Source organism: Stegastes partitus, unplaced genomic scaffold, assembly GCF_000690725.1.
Source record: "Stegastes partitus isolate 25-593 unplaced genomic scaffold, Stegastes_partitus-1.0.2 Scaffold1628, whole genome shotgun sequence".
Classification (NCBI taxonomy): domain Eukaryota; kingdom Metazoa; phylum Chordata; class Actinopteri; family Pomacentridae; genus Stegastes; species Stegastes partitus.
Genome location: NW_007579359.1, coordinates 3,954 through 24,115, shown reverse-complemented (window position 1 = coordinate 24,115; position 20,162 = coordinate 3,954). Strand labels below are relative to the sequence as shown.

The following is a 20,162-nucleotide window of genomic DNA, read 5'->3' as shown; positions in this document are numbered from 1 at the left end:
TAAGAAACGAGTGGGCACCATTTCTTGTTTCTGAGGCAACAATAATGCTCATCAGGAAATCTCAGATCTTACATAATGGCTCGTAGACAAAACGATGACAATGTTTGAAATTTTGTAATCTGATCAGCTCCAAAACATTCACCAGGTTTTGCAGATTTTTATCTGTCAGGTAATAAAACCACAGCGAGAAGATCCAGAGTACATGTTGCCCGTGTGATCTTTATGCAGTAGGACATTTAAAATGCCTGTCTGCCTGCTGCTCGGGAATTAGGGTGACTAGGTTGGCTGGGACTACAGCGTGCCTTTCATGCTTATAGCTCAGCATTACTCTGCAGTCTGAGTGGCTTAGCTATGTTTTTCCTCCTTTTCATTGCTCTGTGCATGTGTATTCACGTATGTATGCGAGTGCCTGTATAGGTTTCTGTCCTGCTTAACACATCTGGACGTGTTTAGCTCGACCCAAGTTCCTCAACACGAACCCACAGGCGTTACATAACCCCCCTCTTTTATGTAATGACTGCTGCAGCTCTCTGGCTGAATTTGCCCTCTCTAGTTTTTCCTGCCCCACACCCTGTCCTGTCGGCCTGCCTCATTCACAATCCCAGCTCCCGAGCAGTTTCTTCCTGTTAAAAGATGAGTTTAAACAGCTGTCCTGTGAAACTCCAGCCAGCTATCCCGACACGTCAGAATGAAACCGTAAAATAACAGCATTTTCAGTCCCTAAATGTTTCAATGTTGGGACAATTTTCAGCTCTTTAAATGTGTTTGAAAATCCTTGACTCTAGAGAACAAAGGAACTCAAATGACAGCTGCTGCTTTGATTTCTCTTGCTCTTGTTACAGACCATGAATGATGACTGACTGGTTTGTGAGGCGTAATTGCAAAGTGGTTTTATTTCGCTTTATATGGAACAGCGGAGTGTCTGCAGGTCTTTGTTTTGCTGTACCTCTATTCATTACCATGTTCCTCTGGGAGATTTTTGTACAAGGAGGCCTTGTTTTAACAGTATGAGCAGTGGCATGATAGCAGTCAAATTATGAAATTATTAGTTGTGTATTGTTTGATAGGGGATTGTCAAGTGTTTTTTGTTTGTTTGGAGTTCATATCGGGCAAGTTTTCCCTCTTCTGTGCAGCTAAGCGTCCAACCTGTAATGTTTAGTAATTAGTAATGTTTGAAAGTTCAATAACTGCATTTAGTAAATATAGTTGGCATTGCACCATTGCTTTAACTGCCTCATATAACCCTGCATTTGTAAGATCTCCAGAGAAGTTTTGGAGGGTGCAGCTTTTAACTTGTTGTGGCAGGAAAGTTTTCGAGAGCTAGCTTGAAAGGTTTGGAGACCCTTACCCCTGTCTTCATTGCCAGCCTCAGCCAATTAGGGACTTTCAAATCAAACAGCAGCCTTCTACAGTTGTGACACATCTGCAAAACTTAAGCGTAACAGGGAAATTACTGTTCGACCATGTCGGAAATCAGACGTGTTTATAGTCGTTCCAGGCGACCACACAGGAAGGCGGAGTAAAAAACAAGCCAGGGGTTTACGAGCGTTGATATTGTTCAAAAGCTGGAATAGGTGCACATTGTCAAACATGCTCTCCATGGTCGCATTGATAGCGTTGCATTTAGTCGTACACATGAAAGCTAGCTAAGTAGATAAGCACAGTGCCCGTCTCCTCGCTCACCTTCATACAGCTGGCCAATAATTGTGGCACCAAGTGGGTGCAGATGTCTGCTGGTCGGTTACGGAAAGTTCTAGATAATGGCAGACACCCTGTATCCGATGTCTGATAGGTGTGGGGGGAGGAGGGGGTTTCCCGTCACTATCCGATCATCTCGCATGCAGTTTGGACACACCGTAAATCCAGCTAGAGTGAGGAGAAAGTACAGATCTCAGCTGCGCTTTGAGCTGCAACTCAAAACTGTAGTTTTTGTTCATTTAAGTGTCACAGAAAGCAGCTGATCACAGGTGATTTTCACAGATTGAGGTGCATGCCACTTGGAATTGCTGCATATTCTGTTATATGTAGAGTCAGATCAGTTCACTGGATTTATGTATTCTGTGATGTATTTTTGTGTGTTCTTGCTGTTTTCTCACGCAATGTTTTTGGCTTTGTTGCCCATTCAGAAAGCCATTATACTCTGGCATTGTTTTACGCAGTTATAACTGGTTTTCAAATAGAGTCTTAAGCGTATTGTAAAAGATTGCTATGATGGTTGGATCATTAGAGCAGAGAATGTGCATCATATGACTACACAGTGTTGAAATATGTTGCATGCTTGCACTTCTTGCAGGATTTCTCCTGGTTCAGAATGGGCCTTCTGGGAGTGACTATGCAGAACAGTGAAAACAATGAGCCTGTTACCTTATTTGACAGAAGTCTGTGCGTTTTTCTGTTACGTCTCACCATTTTATGAACAGACATATCTATTATGCTCGAGTAAATAGTATCCCAATTAACAAAACTGGTAAAAAAAAAAAAAAAAAAGTGTTTATGTTTCCATTCTGAAGTCTTATCACTTTGCTGCTCATCGTTTTCCTTTGGGGATGGCTGAACCCACTTTGGGAGGTGCCAAAAATTACCTTGTGCTGGAAAACCCCCTCAAGTCAGTAGATTCTGATAGAACTCCAGCATTAGTTTGCACGATTTCTGTGTTACAGTTTAATGTGTAAAACAGAATCCCTTTCACACAGGGGAATTTGATGTATACACTATAATAAACATGCGCTCATAGTGTTGTGATTAAATGATGAACAGAAAAATGGCAGAGAAGATACTGTTAAGCGTACATGATAATCACACAGCCAAACAGAAAGTTAATCCACCAGCAAATTGTGTGTCCACATGGAGAGGAAGCACACCCCCTCCCTCTGGTATTAACACACTATGGAGTGTGGAGAGAGAGATGATTAAACTAGTGCCGATTTAACCAGATGACTGACCGAGTAGTACATAACATTTAAGAGAAGTGGTCGTCTTAGGATGAACGAGCATCCTGTGTGTCTGCACATAGATGACCAGCGGAGGGGAATATCAGGTGCATCAGGGCGCTGCAGGTTTTTGGCGGCGAGCTGAGCCACGTTTTTGGGCGGTTAGGGTCAGTATGGTATAGCGGTGCCCAGCAACGTGCAACATATGTGCAGCATCCAGAGAAGCACCACAATGGAGAATGTGCTGACAGCCAGAAAACGGCTGCTGTAGTGATTGCCACTGGTGCTTTGTGTGTGGGAGAAGGGGGAGGAAAATGTGTCCTGGTTAGAAAGGGGGTGGAGATTCTCATGTCGGGAGGGGGTGTTTTCTCAATGCCGCTAACCAGCCCCTCCTCTGTCACTCTGATGATTGAGGTCATTGGACTTCTAATGGCCTCTGTGTGTTTGTATTTTACTAAACTGCAGTTTTAGCCCTTCCTTCATCTCGTTCACTGGTTGTCCATTAGACCCGGAGAACTGCTGAGTTTGTGCTGGCAGGAGTCACTCTTATGAGATGGATTGGAGATGGGATCTACTGAGCCGTACGCCGCTTCAGTCTTTGTCACGTCTGAGTCGCTTCTTTGTGACTTTTGAGGACTGCCTTGCTTGCCTCTGTAAGCTGGCCAAGACATGTCTAGTCTTGCCTCACTGGTTTGATTGTTTTTATAGAACACATCTCTGCCACTGAGAAAATGAACCTCCTTGAGATCGTTTACCAGTTCACCCTCAGGGAAGTTACACCTGCCTATCCTCCCGTTGGTGGATCGGTTGTCCACCGACCACATGGCACACAAGCCCCGGAGCAATTTGCGAAGTGGTTGGCGAAACACAGTTTTGCGCCACCGGTGTCGTTTTGAGATGAGCCTCCACAGGGACCCATGGAGGCATTGATCTGATGCACCAGGCATGGGCGTGTACAGGAGTGTTGCAGTGTTTGTGAACATCCACCACCCGGTGTGTAGGAACAGCATACGTTTGTTTATCTGCGCAGAACAGGATCAAGTCTGTAGAAGAGGAAATGCGACTAGCAGGAAGCGCTGCAGCTGTATTTGCAGCCGCGTCCTTGGTTCTGTTTCGGAGCGAGCACGGTGTCAATGGGCAGATGTGGCAGCTCAGTAAAGGAAGGAGTCATGTTTGATTGCGCTGATTGGTGGCTGATGTCTGCGTCAAGCCACAAGAACTCTCCTTCCGCTCAGCTCCACAGTAAGACAGGATTCCTGGTTGGATTATTGGTTATCCCAGTGTCTGCTGCACTGTTCCCTGACCCAGCCCCACCCCCTCCAGCACCCTCTGGCCTGTACATTGCTTATAAAGCCCGTCTGTTCCTCTCCAGACTGCCAGAGCTTCCCAGCCCTTGTTGCACCCGTTTTACTCCCCTCTTCCTTCCCTTCCCATCCCCTCTCCCTCTCTCAGCAGTGGCCCTCCTCGACTTCCTCCATCCTGGTGGAGCTCTGAAAATTGAAAACAGAGATGGGGTGTGTGGAGGAGAACGCACAGAGGAGTGCAACGTCTATCTTTGTCTGCCATCTGAGTCATTATTTTCATTGTTCAGTCACTGCGGCCCGTATGTTGATGAAACTGCGCCCTCTGTGGTTGCTGCCGCACAGTGCAGGAGCAGACATTTTCCTCTCATGTCTGCCTTTGAAATGCCCATTCTGTGTGTCATACTGGTAAAATGGAGTACTCTGCTCTCTGTTGGCACTCATTCTTTGCCATGGAATATATCAGTGTAATGGAAATCCCCATTTTTCACTGCATCCACATTTAAAATGCACGCCTAATCATATTATTTTTTGACTATAATGCTTTTCCAGGCTGCCTGCAGCTGCCATTGCTGGGAGCTTTCTATAATGCTGATTCACTGACCTCTGCAGTCTAACAGGGGAAATGCTCTATATGATGAGCTTTAATGTTTTAGTAGTATTTCAGCGTAACACGTGAACAGAAATGCTTTCTGTTTGGGAAAACAGTCAGTTTAAAAATATAGAAATCATTACATCAGTAGGATTTTTGTGGGATTATTTCACCCATAATCTCACCTTTAAAACAATCCCTCACACCGTCTTTTTTACCCCCCCAGATGGAAGCGGGCAGAGAGCCGCTACACCGTGGAGAGAGCTGCTATAATCAGCCACTGGAACTGGCTCCAGGCCCACATCTCGGACCTGGAGTACCGCATCCGACAGCAGACCGACATCTACAGACAGATCCGCGCCAGCAAGGTCAGTCACTCCCATTTGTAAGAAACGTCTCTGCCGTTTATGCGAAGAAAAAGACATTAAGCTCTTGTTTCGGCGGTCATGAAAATCAAGAAAGATGCCTTTAAGTGTTTCCACTGAGGCTGTGTGGTGACGAAGAAGCCACCGCTGCTTCTGTGACCAAGTCTTGTTTCTCCGTAATGCAATTTCACTGGCGCTTTGGGTTTGAGACAGAAGCATAACGCTCATTTCTTGATTTGATAGGGCTCCGTAGAGTTGGGAGGTGTTGCCCCCAGTGCTGTGCTCGCAGGTGGGACAGAGGTGAAGACAGAGCCTGTAAATACTCAGGTAAGCCAAGCAGAGTGTTTCTGTCTCTTGGTGCTTGAAATGTAGACCAAAATATGTTTAACCTTGCGCTTACGTCTGGCTCTGGTGTACTGTATCTCACCGAGCAATCCCAGTCAGTGAGCCTCAGCAGGATCTCATGGATTCTTTTGTGATAATTAGGAACAAAAATGCCTCAGTTTGCCTGTCTCTATCTAGTGATACATTGCAGTGATGATTAAAAATTGCAAGGCCGTCCGGGGAAAGGATGCCCTTGCTTAAGTAACTAACAAATTACAGCAAGAATGAGCCTCCAGAAACGTTCAGCTGTAATTTAGGTTCGCAACAGAAAGCGGCAGTAGATTAAATCTTGACGCTTCAGACATTCTCATAAAAGAGCATGTCATTCAATTCGCCCGTTCAAGTCAACCAAGCCTTTAAATGTGTAAAAATAAAAACGATTACACGAGAGAAATCAGTTTCTAAACGTAGGACATTTTGCAGTTAATATTTGATTTCAATATATTGGGATATTACGTTGGTAGGTAAGATGTTGTCTGACTCTCCCGTTGGTGTTCGTTCCTGATAATCAGAGAAACGTTCAGCTTGTTTGTTCTTGCGAATCAAAGCAAAGGTGGAAATGAAATGTTAAGTGTCCACAGGAAATTGTTTCTTTTTATCTGTCCCACAGGTCTGAATGAATGAGATAAAAAAGGAGCTGTGTAATAAGCTCCTTCAACTTTCATATCAAAATAATTGCCAAATAATTTATCACACGACGAATCTGTCGCTTTGGATTTGTTTGAATTATCGTACAACTGCAACTGTGTGGCCTCTAATCACGGTGGTTTACGTTGGGGGCAACTGCATTGTGATGAGTTATACAGTCAGCTCTCTCTTTAACCTTGTTAAATGATACGGTTTGGTGTCTTTGCTGAGAATTATCTGCTTTCTGTGTTAGACTGCTGAATTAAAGTGACAGAGAAGCGTGGAACCGTGCAAGCGTAGAATTAGTGAAATGAACTGAAGGCTTAAGTTTAAATGAAAACCGCAAAAACCAAGTTCATTTGTGTGTGAAAACCTTGTGAGGAAGAAGCGCCAAGCCATGCATCTTGATGACAGCGCAGGTTTTAAAAGCGTTGGAAGAGCCCAGCCCTTTTCACAAATCTAGACTGAATAATTCAAGGCCACAGGACCGGGATGATTCAGTTTGTCTATTATGTAGTTTCCTTAAATATCCTGTGCTGGCTAAGTGCTGTTGGTGCTGTGTTCGTGTGCCAGTTAGCACGAGGTGTCGTCTCACTGTTTTTTGTTTTTTTTTTTTGTCTTATCTGTCGATGCAGGATGTTGGTTCAGAACGGCTGGAGCACACAGGCACCGCCCACATCGCCAACACAGAGCCGGGCCCTTGGAAAGGTCAAAACGGGCAGCCAGTTAACGGCGTCCTCAGCAGGTACAGGCTGGCAATGATTACCTCATTTCAAGTTCCCAGAAAGGCAGCCGAGTCTCTGATAAACACAACAAGGGAGTTCTTGATAATGATGGATTTTTTGGGGAGTTTTACTGTTGAGTGACGCTGATGTTACTCAGAGCTGCAATGATTAGTCGCCTGACAGAGAAGTAAGACCCTTTTATCAGCAGACGTTTGGGTTCATCGTGGCTGGAAAGGCACGGGTGCAATTGATAACATTGACTTGATTTCATTGAGGTGAGCAGGTGTTTTTTTGTATTGTGCAGCCTGGATCACTGTTGTCTTACTGGGACACCACATGGAACTGAGTTAATGAAATCTGACTGTCTCAATGTCCACAATGAACACCTGTAAGCAAAATACAACTTATTTACTCAAATGTGAGGATTTAACATGTACAAAAAATCTTTAGGGCTGACCAGCATATTTCACATCACAGGTGGAATGATTAACACTCTGATCCCTTTAGCAGTGTCTGGATGAGGGTTGGTTTTTTTTGCTCATGTCACATTTTTGCTCGCTGTGGGCTCATTTTTCACTCCAACATAAATCCGTGCACCTCTGTGAAAACAGCAGAACCATCATTAAAAGTACAGAGAACTCAAAAATGTCTTCTGTGCAGTGTAGTTGAATAAGTTCTAGCACAATTAATAAAATAGAAAACAATTGTGTTTTTTCTTAATCTTACAAAAATAAAAATTAAAAAAAATCTCTGAATTCATATGAACAATGTTTTTCCGTTACATTTGTTCCTAATACTGTAAAGAAATGGTGTCTCTACATGGTATAGATATTTTTACAACCTTTTTACATGCTCTACTAATTAGGCGGTTCTTTTTTTTATAAACCATTCTCCACATCTACTCTAGAAAAATGCTTCACTGTGCTGAATTTATTTTCAACTTAAAATATGTTTTTTTTTTCATTTTGCTCTCAATCTGCCTAATTTATTCCGATACTTGCTTCCCCTCTGCTCTGTGTAAACACAGCCTGGAGCTGTCCTGGGTTTTTGCCGTGTTACAGTCATGGCCTCTTGGTTTTTGATCATAGAATCTGGTGCAAACTGTAAAAATGTTGGTAATTCTTTTAAACAAAGCAATTTACCAGAAATATCACGATTTCTAACTTGTGATTACAGAACCGCCAGTCAAACAAGTAGATGAAGGATTGTGGGAAAGCTGAAAATCAAACAATTTGTTCAGTTTTTACAGTTTGAGGCTCTGATAAATGGTTTTATTTCGACTTTGTTTTTTTAAATCTTCCTAGAAAACGTGCCTTTCACACCTACTGCCAGTTTTGGGGGTTCAGACGATTAATGTAGAGACTGATTGATATTTTCTTGTAATGATTGTTAGTTGCTTTTTATGAGGATTTTGCCATTAAATAACCCAAACATTAGCATTCTGCTCGACCATCGGTTCATGAAGCATCTCTGACTTTCCTCCTCCTCAGTGTTTATCTTATCCACAAAGCAATAACTTGATATTTTCCAAAATCTTGCGTCTCTGTTACACTGGAGGCTGTGAATTTGTGGCTCACTCGCTGCTGTGTTGTCGTGTTTGTGGCAGGATGGCGGAGAGTGCAGACACCAAGCACCAGCAGCCGTTGGCCTACGACAGCACATGCGTGGCCGCTCGCACGCGACCGCTCGTCAGCTGCCGACGACGGCGGCTCATCCAGCCCAACACTGTGCCCAACCTGAACGGCAAGGTGAGCAGTCACGTGGACGCTTTGACCTCAGGCGAACCTCGAGGTCATGCTTGTGCAAAAAGCGGTTTGATGGTGAGGTCTCGGTGGAAGTGGTGTGAAGATGTTCCAACGCGTGTTTCCACATTTAGAAGCAATGAATATGACTTTTATTCTTAGATGACCTCTTGCGTGCTTTAGGCTGAATTTAATAATTAATTTCTTAGTTTGTAACCTAATAACTGAATAAACAAGAGATGGCTGCCTTATTTATGTATAAGTAGGGCATCTTCGAAGTCAAAGAACAAGGAGGAGTAGTCGCCCTTGTGACGACTCACAAGTTTCAGTTGAGGAAAATAGAAACATGGGCTGATTGTTCGTGCTTTCCCCCCAAAACAGTAAGACAGAGTGTGACTTTTACTTGTGTAAATGTGCTATTATGAGGCTTTAAAGTCTGTTTAAAACATGTGTTCTGAGGCCAAATCTGTAAATAGTGACAAAACAAGCACTATTTTCTGCTCTGAAGCTCTGAGGTTGGTCTTGAAGCTTCACATCAGCCCAAATAAATCAAGAAACGTTAGATTTTAAATAATAAACACACACTATAGTATCTTTGTCACTCTGCAGCTAAGTTATCCGCTGCAGTAAACCAATCACACAAGGCAGGTTACGCTGGTGGGCGTATTCTGTCGGCGATGACGCCAGATGTCGGCGGGATGGGAGGAAGGTTGCTTTGGCCTCATTCACCAGTAACAGATTATCCGTAAATCCCAGTCGTCTCTGAAATTTATATAACTACCCAGTGTGAAATGGTCACTGCAGAAGCGCCTTTTCTTCATCTCATCCTTCTTAGGATTTGGGGAAAATATCTAACGCCAATTTTCCTAACTTATAGTGGCATTTTATTTGCAGTTGTGTTTATTTTTTTTTGTGGAGTTTTAGCTCAGCGTTCATTGTGTAATTTTTAAAAACATGCAATACAGTATAAGCAGATGAGGCACCTTTTACATGCATGTCTGTCACACACTGAGGATGGCATTAGTTTGTAAAATCAGGTTAAAGTCGTGCTGCAGAATGCATGAGGTGTAGCTATTAAACCATCAGACTGGGCTTTTTGTCTGAACTACATCAACAGACATCATGAACAACCTCTAAAGGTTTCAACCTCCTCAAATTAAATAAAACCACACACAGCTTCACCCTGTTTAGTCTAAATACGAGCCGATTGGCTACTCTCAGGGTTTCGATTTGAATTGGATTCATTGTTCAGCTGAAGGTGCAGTAAAGCTTCCCCGATGCTAACGCGCTCTAGTTTTTAAAATGTTAGCGTTTTAGGGGAAGAGGGTTGTGCTAGATATGAGTCTGTTATGACCCACTCAAAACATTGTCAACACAAAAATGTTTTAAACAACAGATCAACAACATAACACAACTGTGCGCAATATAGGTCAAAGTCCATTCACGTGTTTTCGGCGGTTTACTTTCTGACTTGTAATCGTATTTAGGAGAATTCTGAAATGTCTTCACAGACACAAACGTTAAAATGTTGATTGAGGAGCTTAGACTTTTTTTTAAAATGCAATGATCTTTTAGTGTTTTTCTTAGCATTTATATACAGTTCTTATTAGACCACCTGTCTCATTTTTGAAGCATTGTGTGCATTGTGTATATATCCAGCATCATGAAGCGCTTTCCTTCGCTCTCAGCTCTCCCTGTTTTACCATCTTGAACAGGAATGAGGAATTTTAAACTAAATTCTCCTTTTTGTACCCAAATTTGAAGCTTCTCTGGGAAGTCACAAACTAAACAAGCATAACATTCAACCACTAAAACTAATTCTTTCTGTTCAGGAATGCAAGTAAATAACTGTAATTTGACTTCTTAATCATGACATAATTATGTGCTTTACTGTTTGTAAAACAATAAATTAAAAAATTTATGGATATCAATAGTAATTATATTTTAGCATTACAAACATCCTTTGGGTTAAAGAGCTTCTACATACTGGTGTATTAACCATGACAGAAAAATAGAACATTATGTTGGTTATTACTGTGACATAAACCTTACATTGGGTGGTGGTCTGATAAGTTTGTTCAACACTCTACATATAAAGTCACACACAGTCTGTTCTGCTGTTGATTTAATTAAAATTTGCGTTAAAAAATCATTCTGCCTTTTAGTAGCAAGCAGAACTAATATTAGAGGCATTTCTGAAAAGATACAGGTACTGAAAATGACGCCAGAGGCTTCAGAGAACAAAACGTTTTCTGGCATGACTCACTGAACTCCTGCCGTGTGTTCAATTGCAGAACATTTCTAAAAGCAACTTGTTCTCCGCTGATGAATAAGTATTTAACAGTTGTGCCGGTGCAGAAATTTAATTGTGAATGTTCACAGTTTGGCTCTCAATGATTCGCCGCCCTTCGTTTGTCCACTCTCAGGCCCAGAGGAGCAGCTGCCTCCAGTGTAGCTGCAGAGTCAACCCCAGCTGTGTGATGTGTGGTGGCTGGCCCACCCCCAGAGAGGACCCTCAGTACGAGCAGCCCACCCTGGAGCGCCTGTCAAGGCTGGATCTTGGCGTCCACCCCATCCTCTCCTTCCCTGACGGTCAGTGCTGGGCTCCTCGCTCAAAGGAGAACTCAAGTTTATGCAGCCATTTCCTACTTTACATCTAGAGGGGAAGACAAACAAGGAGTGGCCGTAGGGACAGTGCAGTGCAGGAAGTTCCTCGAGAACATTTTCAGCCGTTTAGACAATCTTTTCTATCTGTAATGTGCAGCGTAATTCCTCTGAATAAGTGTTGTTTTCTGAGGCTTTGCTCCCTGTTTTCATTACTGGTGTGCTTTTTATATTTCCTTGTGTAACACAGGATTCACTCGGATCAAGCCATCTGTGTAATTATCAAGGAATTTGTTTTGTTTTATCGCAAATACAAAACACGACCTGCACACATAATTGAGACAAATTGTATTTACCATTGCGAGACAACAGTACATTTAGTAGAAGCTCATATAGTCGATTGCTTGGGGCCCTTTACACATCGTGCATGCCGTTGTGAACTGCTCAACTGCAGATGGCAGATCAGAAAGAGTCCAGCTGGTGAAAAATCTCCTCATTTCATGCTTTTTTTTTCCCCCCTCTGCTGTGTTCGTGTCTCCCTCAGACGTTTGTATAGGTCTACGTCTGCAGCAGGTAATGAAGAGCCAGTGGCAGACCAAGTCGCTGGAGAGGAGCAAACCACTGAAGAAGCTCTCGCTCAAACACAAGCTGTCCTCGTCCAAAGAGAAGCACAAGTTCACCAACTCACTTATGGCAGTCAGTAAGTACGAGTGGATGTGAGGCACAGACTTCTTCCCTTCAGCAAAGTCACACCTGCAGAGTGACGCTTTCCACGTGGACAGCAAGGCCCTGAACCGATCTGCCTAATTATAGCTTCACCCTTGAAACGTAAATACAAGATGGTGGAATAGAGAAATATAAACTGTAGACAAAGTAAATATTTTTTTTTTTCTAACCGTCAGCTCCTTATTTTGACACAGTAAATCTGTAGCGCTGCAGCTTATTCCTATTTAATTCCAGCTGCTTTTACTTCACGCTGCACTTTCCTCTCAGTTTTATTTCATAATGCCGCCGGGAGAGACGGCTCCCAGAAGGCAATCTGCTTTAAGAGAAGCACAACAGATGAGATGTTACTGAGAATTAGTTGCTTAATTATTTAGGTGACAGAAATTTGGCAGCTGTCTTCGTAGTTGATCTGTTGCTGTCTTTCTTATTTTGTTTGTTTTTTAAAACTTAATCTTAAAAAAGCGGTCGTTTCACATTCATCATTTTACTAAATTGCAGTCACATACCTTAATGCACACTTACAGCCTTCCTTTTCCAGAGGTTTCCTTTTATAAAATGTGCTAAATTATTTACAGTTGAACAAGGGAAGCGCTCACCCTAGATATTTAAAGAATAATAGATAAATAAACAAAGGAAAAAGGAATAAAATGTGAGGTGTTGGATGCAGTAAAGAGACCACGGTGAAGTCTCACTTGGTTTTTCACATGAGCTAAAGTCTGACTTAAAAGATTTAAAGCACTCAGTTAAATTGTGTTTCTGGACTTTGAGGGAGAAAACAAATCTTTCCAGAACGTTTTTTTTAAATCTGTATCCACTCCTCAGTTGTTGATGTTTCTGATTTAAGAGGCTTTTTTTCTTCTTCGTGGTTTTGTTTAGAGATGTCCCCCGTGTACACAGTATCACATCTGAAAGGAATGTCAGCTCCAAGTACTTCCACTTTTTAATAATACGTTTATGAATTTCCTGCCAGAAGGGCACAGTAACCTGGCATCATTTCTCCCACACAGTCTCCAGCATCCACTCCCCCAATGAAAACCTTACAGTATGTTTTCAACAGAATTCTCAGAATTTTGTGAAACCAGTTGAGTTCCACTTTGCTTAACATTTTCTCCTCCCTGATTTAAAAACAAAAAAAACGTTCCTCCTTTTTCCACTTCTCCGTTGTATATACAGTGTATTTTTAGCCTTGGACTGGACTCCTGTTGCATATTGTGGATTTAGATTCTGACAAAGTTATCTTCATGGCTCCTGTTTGTGAAGCCAGGTTCTGGTTAAAAATAAAGTTTGAAGGTGTCTTTAGTAATTCTTGTGTTTTTTTATGTAAGAATTCAAAGCTTTGGAATGAAACACTGAATATTTACTGATTCCTGTGAGGATTTCTTGTCACATGTGATAGCAAGCTGAAAGAGGCATACATGCGTTTTATAATCTGAATTTGTGGGCCTGCAGTCGCCCCTTTTTGAATTTATTTAACCCCGTCCTCCCTGGTGTTGCAGGACTGGGCCACTATAAGAACCGCGCTGAGAAGCCGAGGACAGTGGACAGCAGCGTGGGCAGCAGCAGCAGCGGCGGTGGTGGTGGCGGCGGCGTTGGCGGCAGCAGTGCAGTGCTGAACACCGCCAGGCTCGAAGGCCAGGCGGTGTGTAAGACGGAGCGGCTGCAGACCCTCTCCTCGCCTCTAGGGCCCTACGACAAGAACTACAGCCGCAAGAGATTAAGAGAGCACTCGCTGGACAGGGCTGACTGTGAGTCTTCTCTAATAAACACCAATGAGTTATGTTCCTGCAGTGGAAATATCACAAGGTCCTTTTACTGGGATTACACCGAAGCTTCCTGGTAGAACAGTTGTCTAAATCAGCCCCTTTTCTCACCCTCCAGCCTCCCCGAAACTGTTCCTGGACTCGAGCAGCTCCTGCCCGACTCTGGCCAACATGCACTCGTCCCTTCACAGCCCCCTGACTCGCCAGCTGTCCACGTCCTCAGAGAACTCCACGCCGCTGGGCGCCAGCAGCCAGAGCGTCCCCAGCACACCTGTAAGCTCCCCACGATTCACCGCTCACCGGGTTATCAACGTGTTGTGATGCAAGCTTTATGATCTGTTTCACAAACGCTCTCACAGTTACCCTCGTGCACATCTTGTTTATAAATGCTTCTTCTGTGTTACACTTCATCTTTATCTTCTGTGATCTGATGTGATCACACACACGTTTTCATTACAAAGCTGCAGTTATGTCTTTAACTGTAGAAGTCTGGTGTGGTCACATGATTGCGTTAAAGGCACGAAAACAGGAGCATTATGGGTAAAGTGTCAGCCTTGATGTTACAGCTGAACAGTTTGTCCATTTTTATTAGAAATCCCAATTTGAAAACAATGCAGTTAGACAATCTAAAGTTGGCTTTTTAAGGAGATACGTGTGAACTGTCACGTCAGTGGTTTGTCCTCGTCTGACAGTCGCACGTTTTTGATCTCACGGTGTCTTAAATCGTTACACAGTGAACACTGAACTAAAACATTGTATTCCAAATCAAATCACAATTAGATATTTCCCCTCAAATCCTTCTGCCCTACTTTACACATCTGTTGTAGGAGATCAGCGTTTTGCAGCTGCTCTGTTGTAAAGGAGGCATTAAAATCATTAGGAACGAGTCGTTTAACGCTACAAAAATTCACAATTTAAGTACAGCCGAGACAACAAACAAGAAAAAGCATAGATTAACATCTGTTTTTCATTAGTTAAAAAAACCAAAACAAAAAATTAAAAGCATCCAGTTGGCTGTTGCTCACCATGTAGCAGTTCAGTCTGCAGATTGTGAGTAGCGCTGAGCTGTAGAGTTTCAAATAGAAGATAAATACAATAATAAATGAGCTCCAACATACTTCATTAATTTAAATGTTTGGGCTTTAGAGCGACTCACAGTAACTCCACCTTTCTGTCATCACTGAGGACGCAGCAGCCATCTTGTTCGAACCGTATTGAATTGTGAGCCTCAGCAGGACTCCACATGGTGGGCGGCTAATTGACCCGTACAATGTGAGCAGAGACGTTTCAGGTTGTGGAAAACATGTAGCGCACACACATCAGCCTCTATGAAATCTGACTGTAAATCACGCAGACGCGGCCCCTTTGAATTACGCACAGATACACATAATATGATCGTTAAAACAATCAGTGCATGTGGTGGAAGTTGAGTCAAGCAGCCGTGATGGTTATTGTTGTGTTATTGTGTAATTGAACACGTTGCTTTACATCAAACACACTGATGTCTCTGACTGAGCGGTGTGTAGGCTTGTTTCCTGACGACACAGTTTAAAGTTTGATTTTGTCAATTTTTCCTGAGATGAAGTTTTCTGTTCGATTTTCTCTGGATGTTTTTCAGAAGTTGTTGACATGCTAATGTGAGTCAACACGTCATACAAGAGTCATAAATAATCCCACAGGAGCCGTTCCAATACCCATAAACCCGTATTGTTTAGTGTCCCCAGTACACGGTGTAGTATACACAAAATACCCAGATTTGTGTACTACATCTGCTCTGATTTTGCAGTTTTGCTTTCCTGGACTTCCTGCTCGGTTACATCACCGTTACATCACATACGTCACATGTGCAAAATGTAAACAAGTTTAATTAGCCGATAGCACACAGACACATGACAGCTCACTTCACACTACAGACCGCGTTGGTCAAAGTTTAACACACGTCGTTATGATGAAGTAGTCGTCCTACATGTGTACATGCGGCGTGAAGCAGTACGTTGGTGGCGAGGCAGCAGGATGTAGTAAAAAGAGAAAGCGTGTGATTTTGAACGCAGCCACAGTGTTTGCAGCTCCACAGGCTAACCCTGCTAGCGCGCTACAGCTGACGGACAACAAGCGACGCTCAGCCAACAACGTTCTGGGTGTTTTGTTTTGTTTTTTTTCTCGACTGATTTAAACAGACTCCTGGCAGCAATTGTTCACATCGCAGAACGTCTCATCGCCGACAAAACTACTGTAAATGTCACCAAACGTGCAGCTGAGTTTCAGTCACGGCCGGCGCGTTTGATGGTGAGAACACGAGCGACAAGGTGACAATCAGAAACCGAAACTTCATTTGTTTGCGGTTTCTGAAGCAGAAGTGGCAGGAAACAAACACCGACTCCAGCAGCTGATGTGAACGTTGACTGCAGCGCTCCCTCGCTCTGTTTACCTTTTATGCAAACTGGGCCCGAGGCGTCGGTGTTTCAATGGAGCCTGCTCGTCTTTGTGACACTGAAGTGGACACGTTTATTTATTAAAGCACTCATCAGTTAGAGATTCACCGTGAAGCATCATGTGCAAATATTGAACACAACATCCTATTATTTTCTTTTAAAGTCGGCTCAGAATTTGACTTCATCTGATGTGATTAGCAGCTTTAGAAGTTGATGGTTCAGCTGCAACACGACCAGATTAACAAATAAACGATGGACGCTGGATTCTTCTCACCACACCTTCAATAAATATGTGCCTCTGTGAAGATTTCATGCTTAGAACGCTGCTGAAACTGTGTCATGCCGCTGCACAACGCTATGAGCTCACGCCGGAGGTGTTGTTTGCCGTTTGTTTACGCTCCTCTTTGTTCTCCAGCAGCAGCCAATCAAGAGGAGGCGAGGCGAGAGCTCCTTCGACATCAACAACATCGTGATCCCCATGTCTGTGGCCGCCACCACCAGAGTGGAGAAGCTGCAGTACAAGGAGATCCTCACACCCAGGTAGAACCGCCACAGCACCCCCTGCAGGCTCAGGGTCCCACCAGCAGCATGTTTGTCCCCTCAGAGCCTGTTATCGACTTCTCAAGCTGATCTCTTTTTTTTTTCCCCATTGTGTTGTTTTGCCCAGTTGGCGATCGGTGGACATCCTCTCACAGGCCATAACTGAAGAGGAGAACGAACGGGAGGTAAATGAAACGTCGTCTTTGACGTGTGCGCTGCGTTAAGCTGGTGTGTGGGTGCATTTAGTGCTTAATGTTTGTCAAACAGATGCAGAATATCATGTTTCAGTCCAGATACACGGCAGTGAGGGAACGCTGACACCTGGTGGCTGAAGTTCAAACTGCTCCACGGTTGTCTTTGTGTAGCCGTGCAGCTTGTTGACCTTTCAGATGGAAGTAGGGCAGCTGGAAATGATTTATACAAAGGATTTAAATGTTCAATTTCACTTTTGTCCATTAAATGTCAGAAAATATCTAAAAATAATAAAAATCTAAATAGATAAATTCAGATTGTTGATCGTCCAAAGATATTTATTTGACTGATTCTTAAGACAAAAAAAAAAAAAAACCCAAACAGTAAATTATCTAAGTTTTAAAAGGCATGGGCCTGCATTTATATTTAATTTAATTTACAAATATTTCTCTTCTAGTCACCACACAAACTGTAGTGTGAGTTATAAAGCGTTTTTGTAGATGGTTTATGCAGATATTTTAACAAGGCTTGTTATTTTTAAACAATCCAACCAGCAAATGATCACAGTTTTAAAAAGCAGAGCGTCTGTAGAGCTTCAGAATGTTTAAATTGGTAAAGATGTGAAACATGTCTTCTAATCTGTCGCAAGCCGTGATGTTTGAAACTGTTTTTTCAGGTGAATTATGCAGATATTTGGAACAAGGCCTATAAAACCAGCAAATGATCCGTTTTCAAAATCTGCAGAGCTTCAGAATTTTGCATTTAATTTATTTATTGAGATGGAAATATGTCTTCTGGCAGCCACAAGGTGTAATGTTAGATAAAAAATGTTTGTTTTTTTTAGGCGAAAACCCAGACAGTACCGCCCCACACCTCTGATGTTATATAAGGTTTACATGTGGACTAAATCTAATGATGCTGTAATTGGTTCACCTGGAATCTCTCAGTGGTTTTAGTGAAACAGACAGAAATGTCAATACATGAATGCAGCTGGTGAAAAACCTACAGCTTCAATTAAATGACTTCTGTGTGTAATACGTTCTTGATTAATAAATGAACAGAAGCATCAAAGCTGTGACCGTTAGGTTGTCAGAGCGTTGACAGCATGTTGTGTTTGTGCAGCTGGAGGATCTGTCGGACGCAGCCTTCATCCAGCTCCATCAGCCCTACGAGGACCAGGAGCGAGCTCGCTGGACCTGGATGGCTCTGGCTCCTGCTAAGAGGAGAGGCAGCAGGTCGGTACCAGAACCGGAACAGGACATCCTGCTGCTTGACGTCAGTCTGCAGACGACCTGACTCTTAAATCCGTCTCCCTCCAGGTCGTACAAGTCGGTGGACGGCCGGACCACGCCGCTGCTGTGCGGGACTAACCCCCCGACCCCCCAGCCGGCGTCCCCGGACCCCGGACACTGTCCCATGCTGCACGACTACAGCCACGTGCCGTCCCCCATGAGCCCGGCCAGCCCCGACACCGCCTCCAACCCCCACACGCCCTGCTCCAGGGACTCCCACCGGCTGCTGTCCAGCGAGGACACGCGCTGCTCGACGCCGGACTTCACCTTCGAAGAGCGAGTACGTAGCCGGATCCAGAAAAAGCTTTTAACTTCATTTATGCAGAATTATCAGCCCTTAGAACAACTGTTAGGGCCTTAAAATGTATCCCACTGAGATGTGGAGATACCGCAGATGAGATTTAAGCTTCGTTTTCCTGTTTAAAGTCTTTGTAATGAATACGAGCGATCCTGGCTGCTGACAAGATGATAGCTGTTGTTCTTTCTGGTGGTTTTTATGAGACGTTACTGACTCCAGCGGGATCATGTTTGCTAGCTCCACCAAAGTCTGCAGAATTATCTTCTTCTCTACTGAGCATTAAACCAAAAAGACACGCTGAGTTTCTGCTGTTTTGTTGAGTTTAGTTTGCTGTAACTTCAGACGTAGCAGCTAACTAACTAAAACGTAGTGTCAGCGTCAGCAGTGAAAATGTTTTGTAAATGTTTGGTCTTAAATGTAGCTGCAGAGCCTTGAACTCTGTAGATGATGTTTGCTTCATGAGTGATTTCAGTCTGAATACTTCTGTAGTTCCAGTTAAATGGTTGTTCTGTAGGTTTAGTTCAGCCTGAAGTCCAGCTCTCTCCCTGAGTGTGTCTCCATGTATGACAGGATCCTGGTCCGGTGTAACCATCTGACTCTGGTTTCAGAATCCCAGATAGTGTTGCATGTAAACACCTGATTCGGGTTTCTGAGCCTCTGCTGGTAAAGGTCCTGGTGGCGACACGGTGGTACAGAAACACGAGGTTTCTCATGTTCCATGTAGGCGTTCTGAATGTGATCGGAACCAGGATGGTACCGTTCATGTAGACATTCTGGACACTGGAGGCACAACAGTTAATTCTGGACAGACAGAAGCTGTATTTCATGAGTGTGTGAAGTAGAATTGTTCGTGTGAGGTCATCTTGAGGCGGTTTTGGTCCAGAGAGCTACGACGGCAGACGTCTTCGTCTTCACTGGTTCAGTCTTTTTTTGATCTGCAGCTGATTATTTAAACAATCAGAATGAGAGGAGGAGGAGGTGAACGGGAGAGCTCCTGACATGATGATGTGGGTTTTCAGGACCCATTAATCAAATGGATTGCTGATTCAGAATCGATAAACGAAGTAGCATGTGACAGCAGGGATCACTTCTTTATGAATGAGTAAATATTGACTGGTTACTATCGATGGATATGTAGCGGTGATGGTGATGCTCTCCTACATTTAACGTGAGCTCAATAGCAGCTTGTCTTAACAAATCATCTGCCTCCAAATGTAGCTGCTAGCATAACCAGGCACTGTAGCCGTAGCTGATTAGTCTTGGTTTGTTGTCATGGCTGCCGGTTAGTAGAGATTCCTAAAGTTAGTCTTACTTTAGACAGATGTTACGATGCTCCAGTTAGCATTAGCCTGACAGTGGACTTCCTAGTGACAGCCTTAGCTTAGCATCGTTGCCATGGACTGGTGAGTTATTGGGACTTTTTTGGTGTAACAGGAAAACGGGGCACGTTGGTGTCACATTGTGGAGCTTGTCTGAAGCTCAATAGCTTATCGTGTTGATGAATGAAATGAAATGAAAAATACTTTATTCATCCCAGAAGGGAAATTCAATATTGATGTTAATAATAATATAATATAATATAATATATATATATAATAATAATTGTTGATGAATTATTACCTTGTGAAGACCACACAGAGACAGAGGTGGCG

The 20,162-nt window shown here is 43.2% G+C and overlaps 1 protein-coding gene across 3 annotated transcripts in view; it reads left to right on the top strand.

Moving 5' to 3' along the window:
- LOC103371686 (KAT8 regulatory NSL complex subunit 1) overlaps nucleotides 1-20,162 on the top strand; it is a 40,174-nt gene that overhangs the window by 16,066 nt on the left and 3,946 nt on the right. For 2 of the 3 annotated variants that reach the window (XM_008301094.1, XM_008301093.1), the window contains 12 exons: nucleotides 5,050-5,191; nucleotides 5,432-5,515; nucleotides 6,835-6,944; nucleotides 8,531-8,672; nucleotides 11,093-11,258; nucleotides 11,815-11,970; nucleotides 13,493-13,741; nucleotides 13,875-14,029; nucleotides 16,604-16,728; nucleotides 16,856-16,913; nucleotides 18,043-18,155; nucleotides 18,240-18,492. In XM_008301094.1, the coding sequence (XP_008299316.1) occupies nucleotides 5,050-5,191; nucleotides 5,432-5,515; nucleotides 6,835-6,944; nucleotides 8,531-8,672; nucleotides 11,093-11,258; nucleotides 11,815-11,970; nucleotides 13,493-13,741; nucleotides 13,875-14,029; nucleotides 16,604-16,728; nucleotides 16,856-16,913; nucleotides 18,043-18,155; nucleotides 18,240-18,492 (1,753 nt within the window). The remainder of the gene's footprint in view (nucleotides 1-5,049; nucleotides 5,192-5,431; nucleotides 5,516-6,834; nucleotides 6,945-8,530; nucleotides 8,673-11,092; nucleotides 11,259-11,814; nucleotides 11,971-13,492; nucleotides 13,742-13,874; nucleotides 14,030-16,603; nucleotides 16,729-16,855; nucleotides 16,914-18,042; nucleotides 18,156-18,239; nucleotides 18,493-20,162) is intronic. The other variant, XM_008301095.1, reaches the window with a different exon arrangement.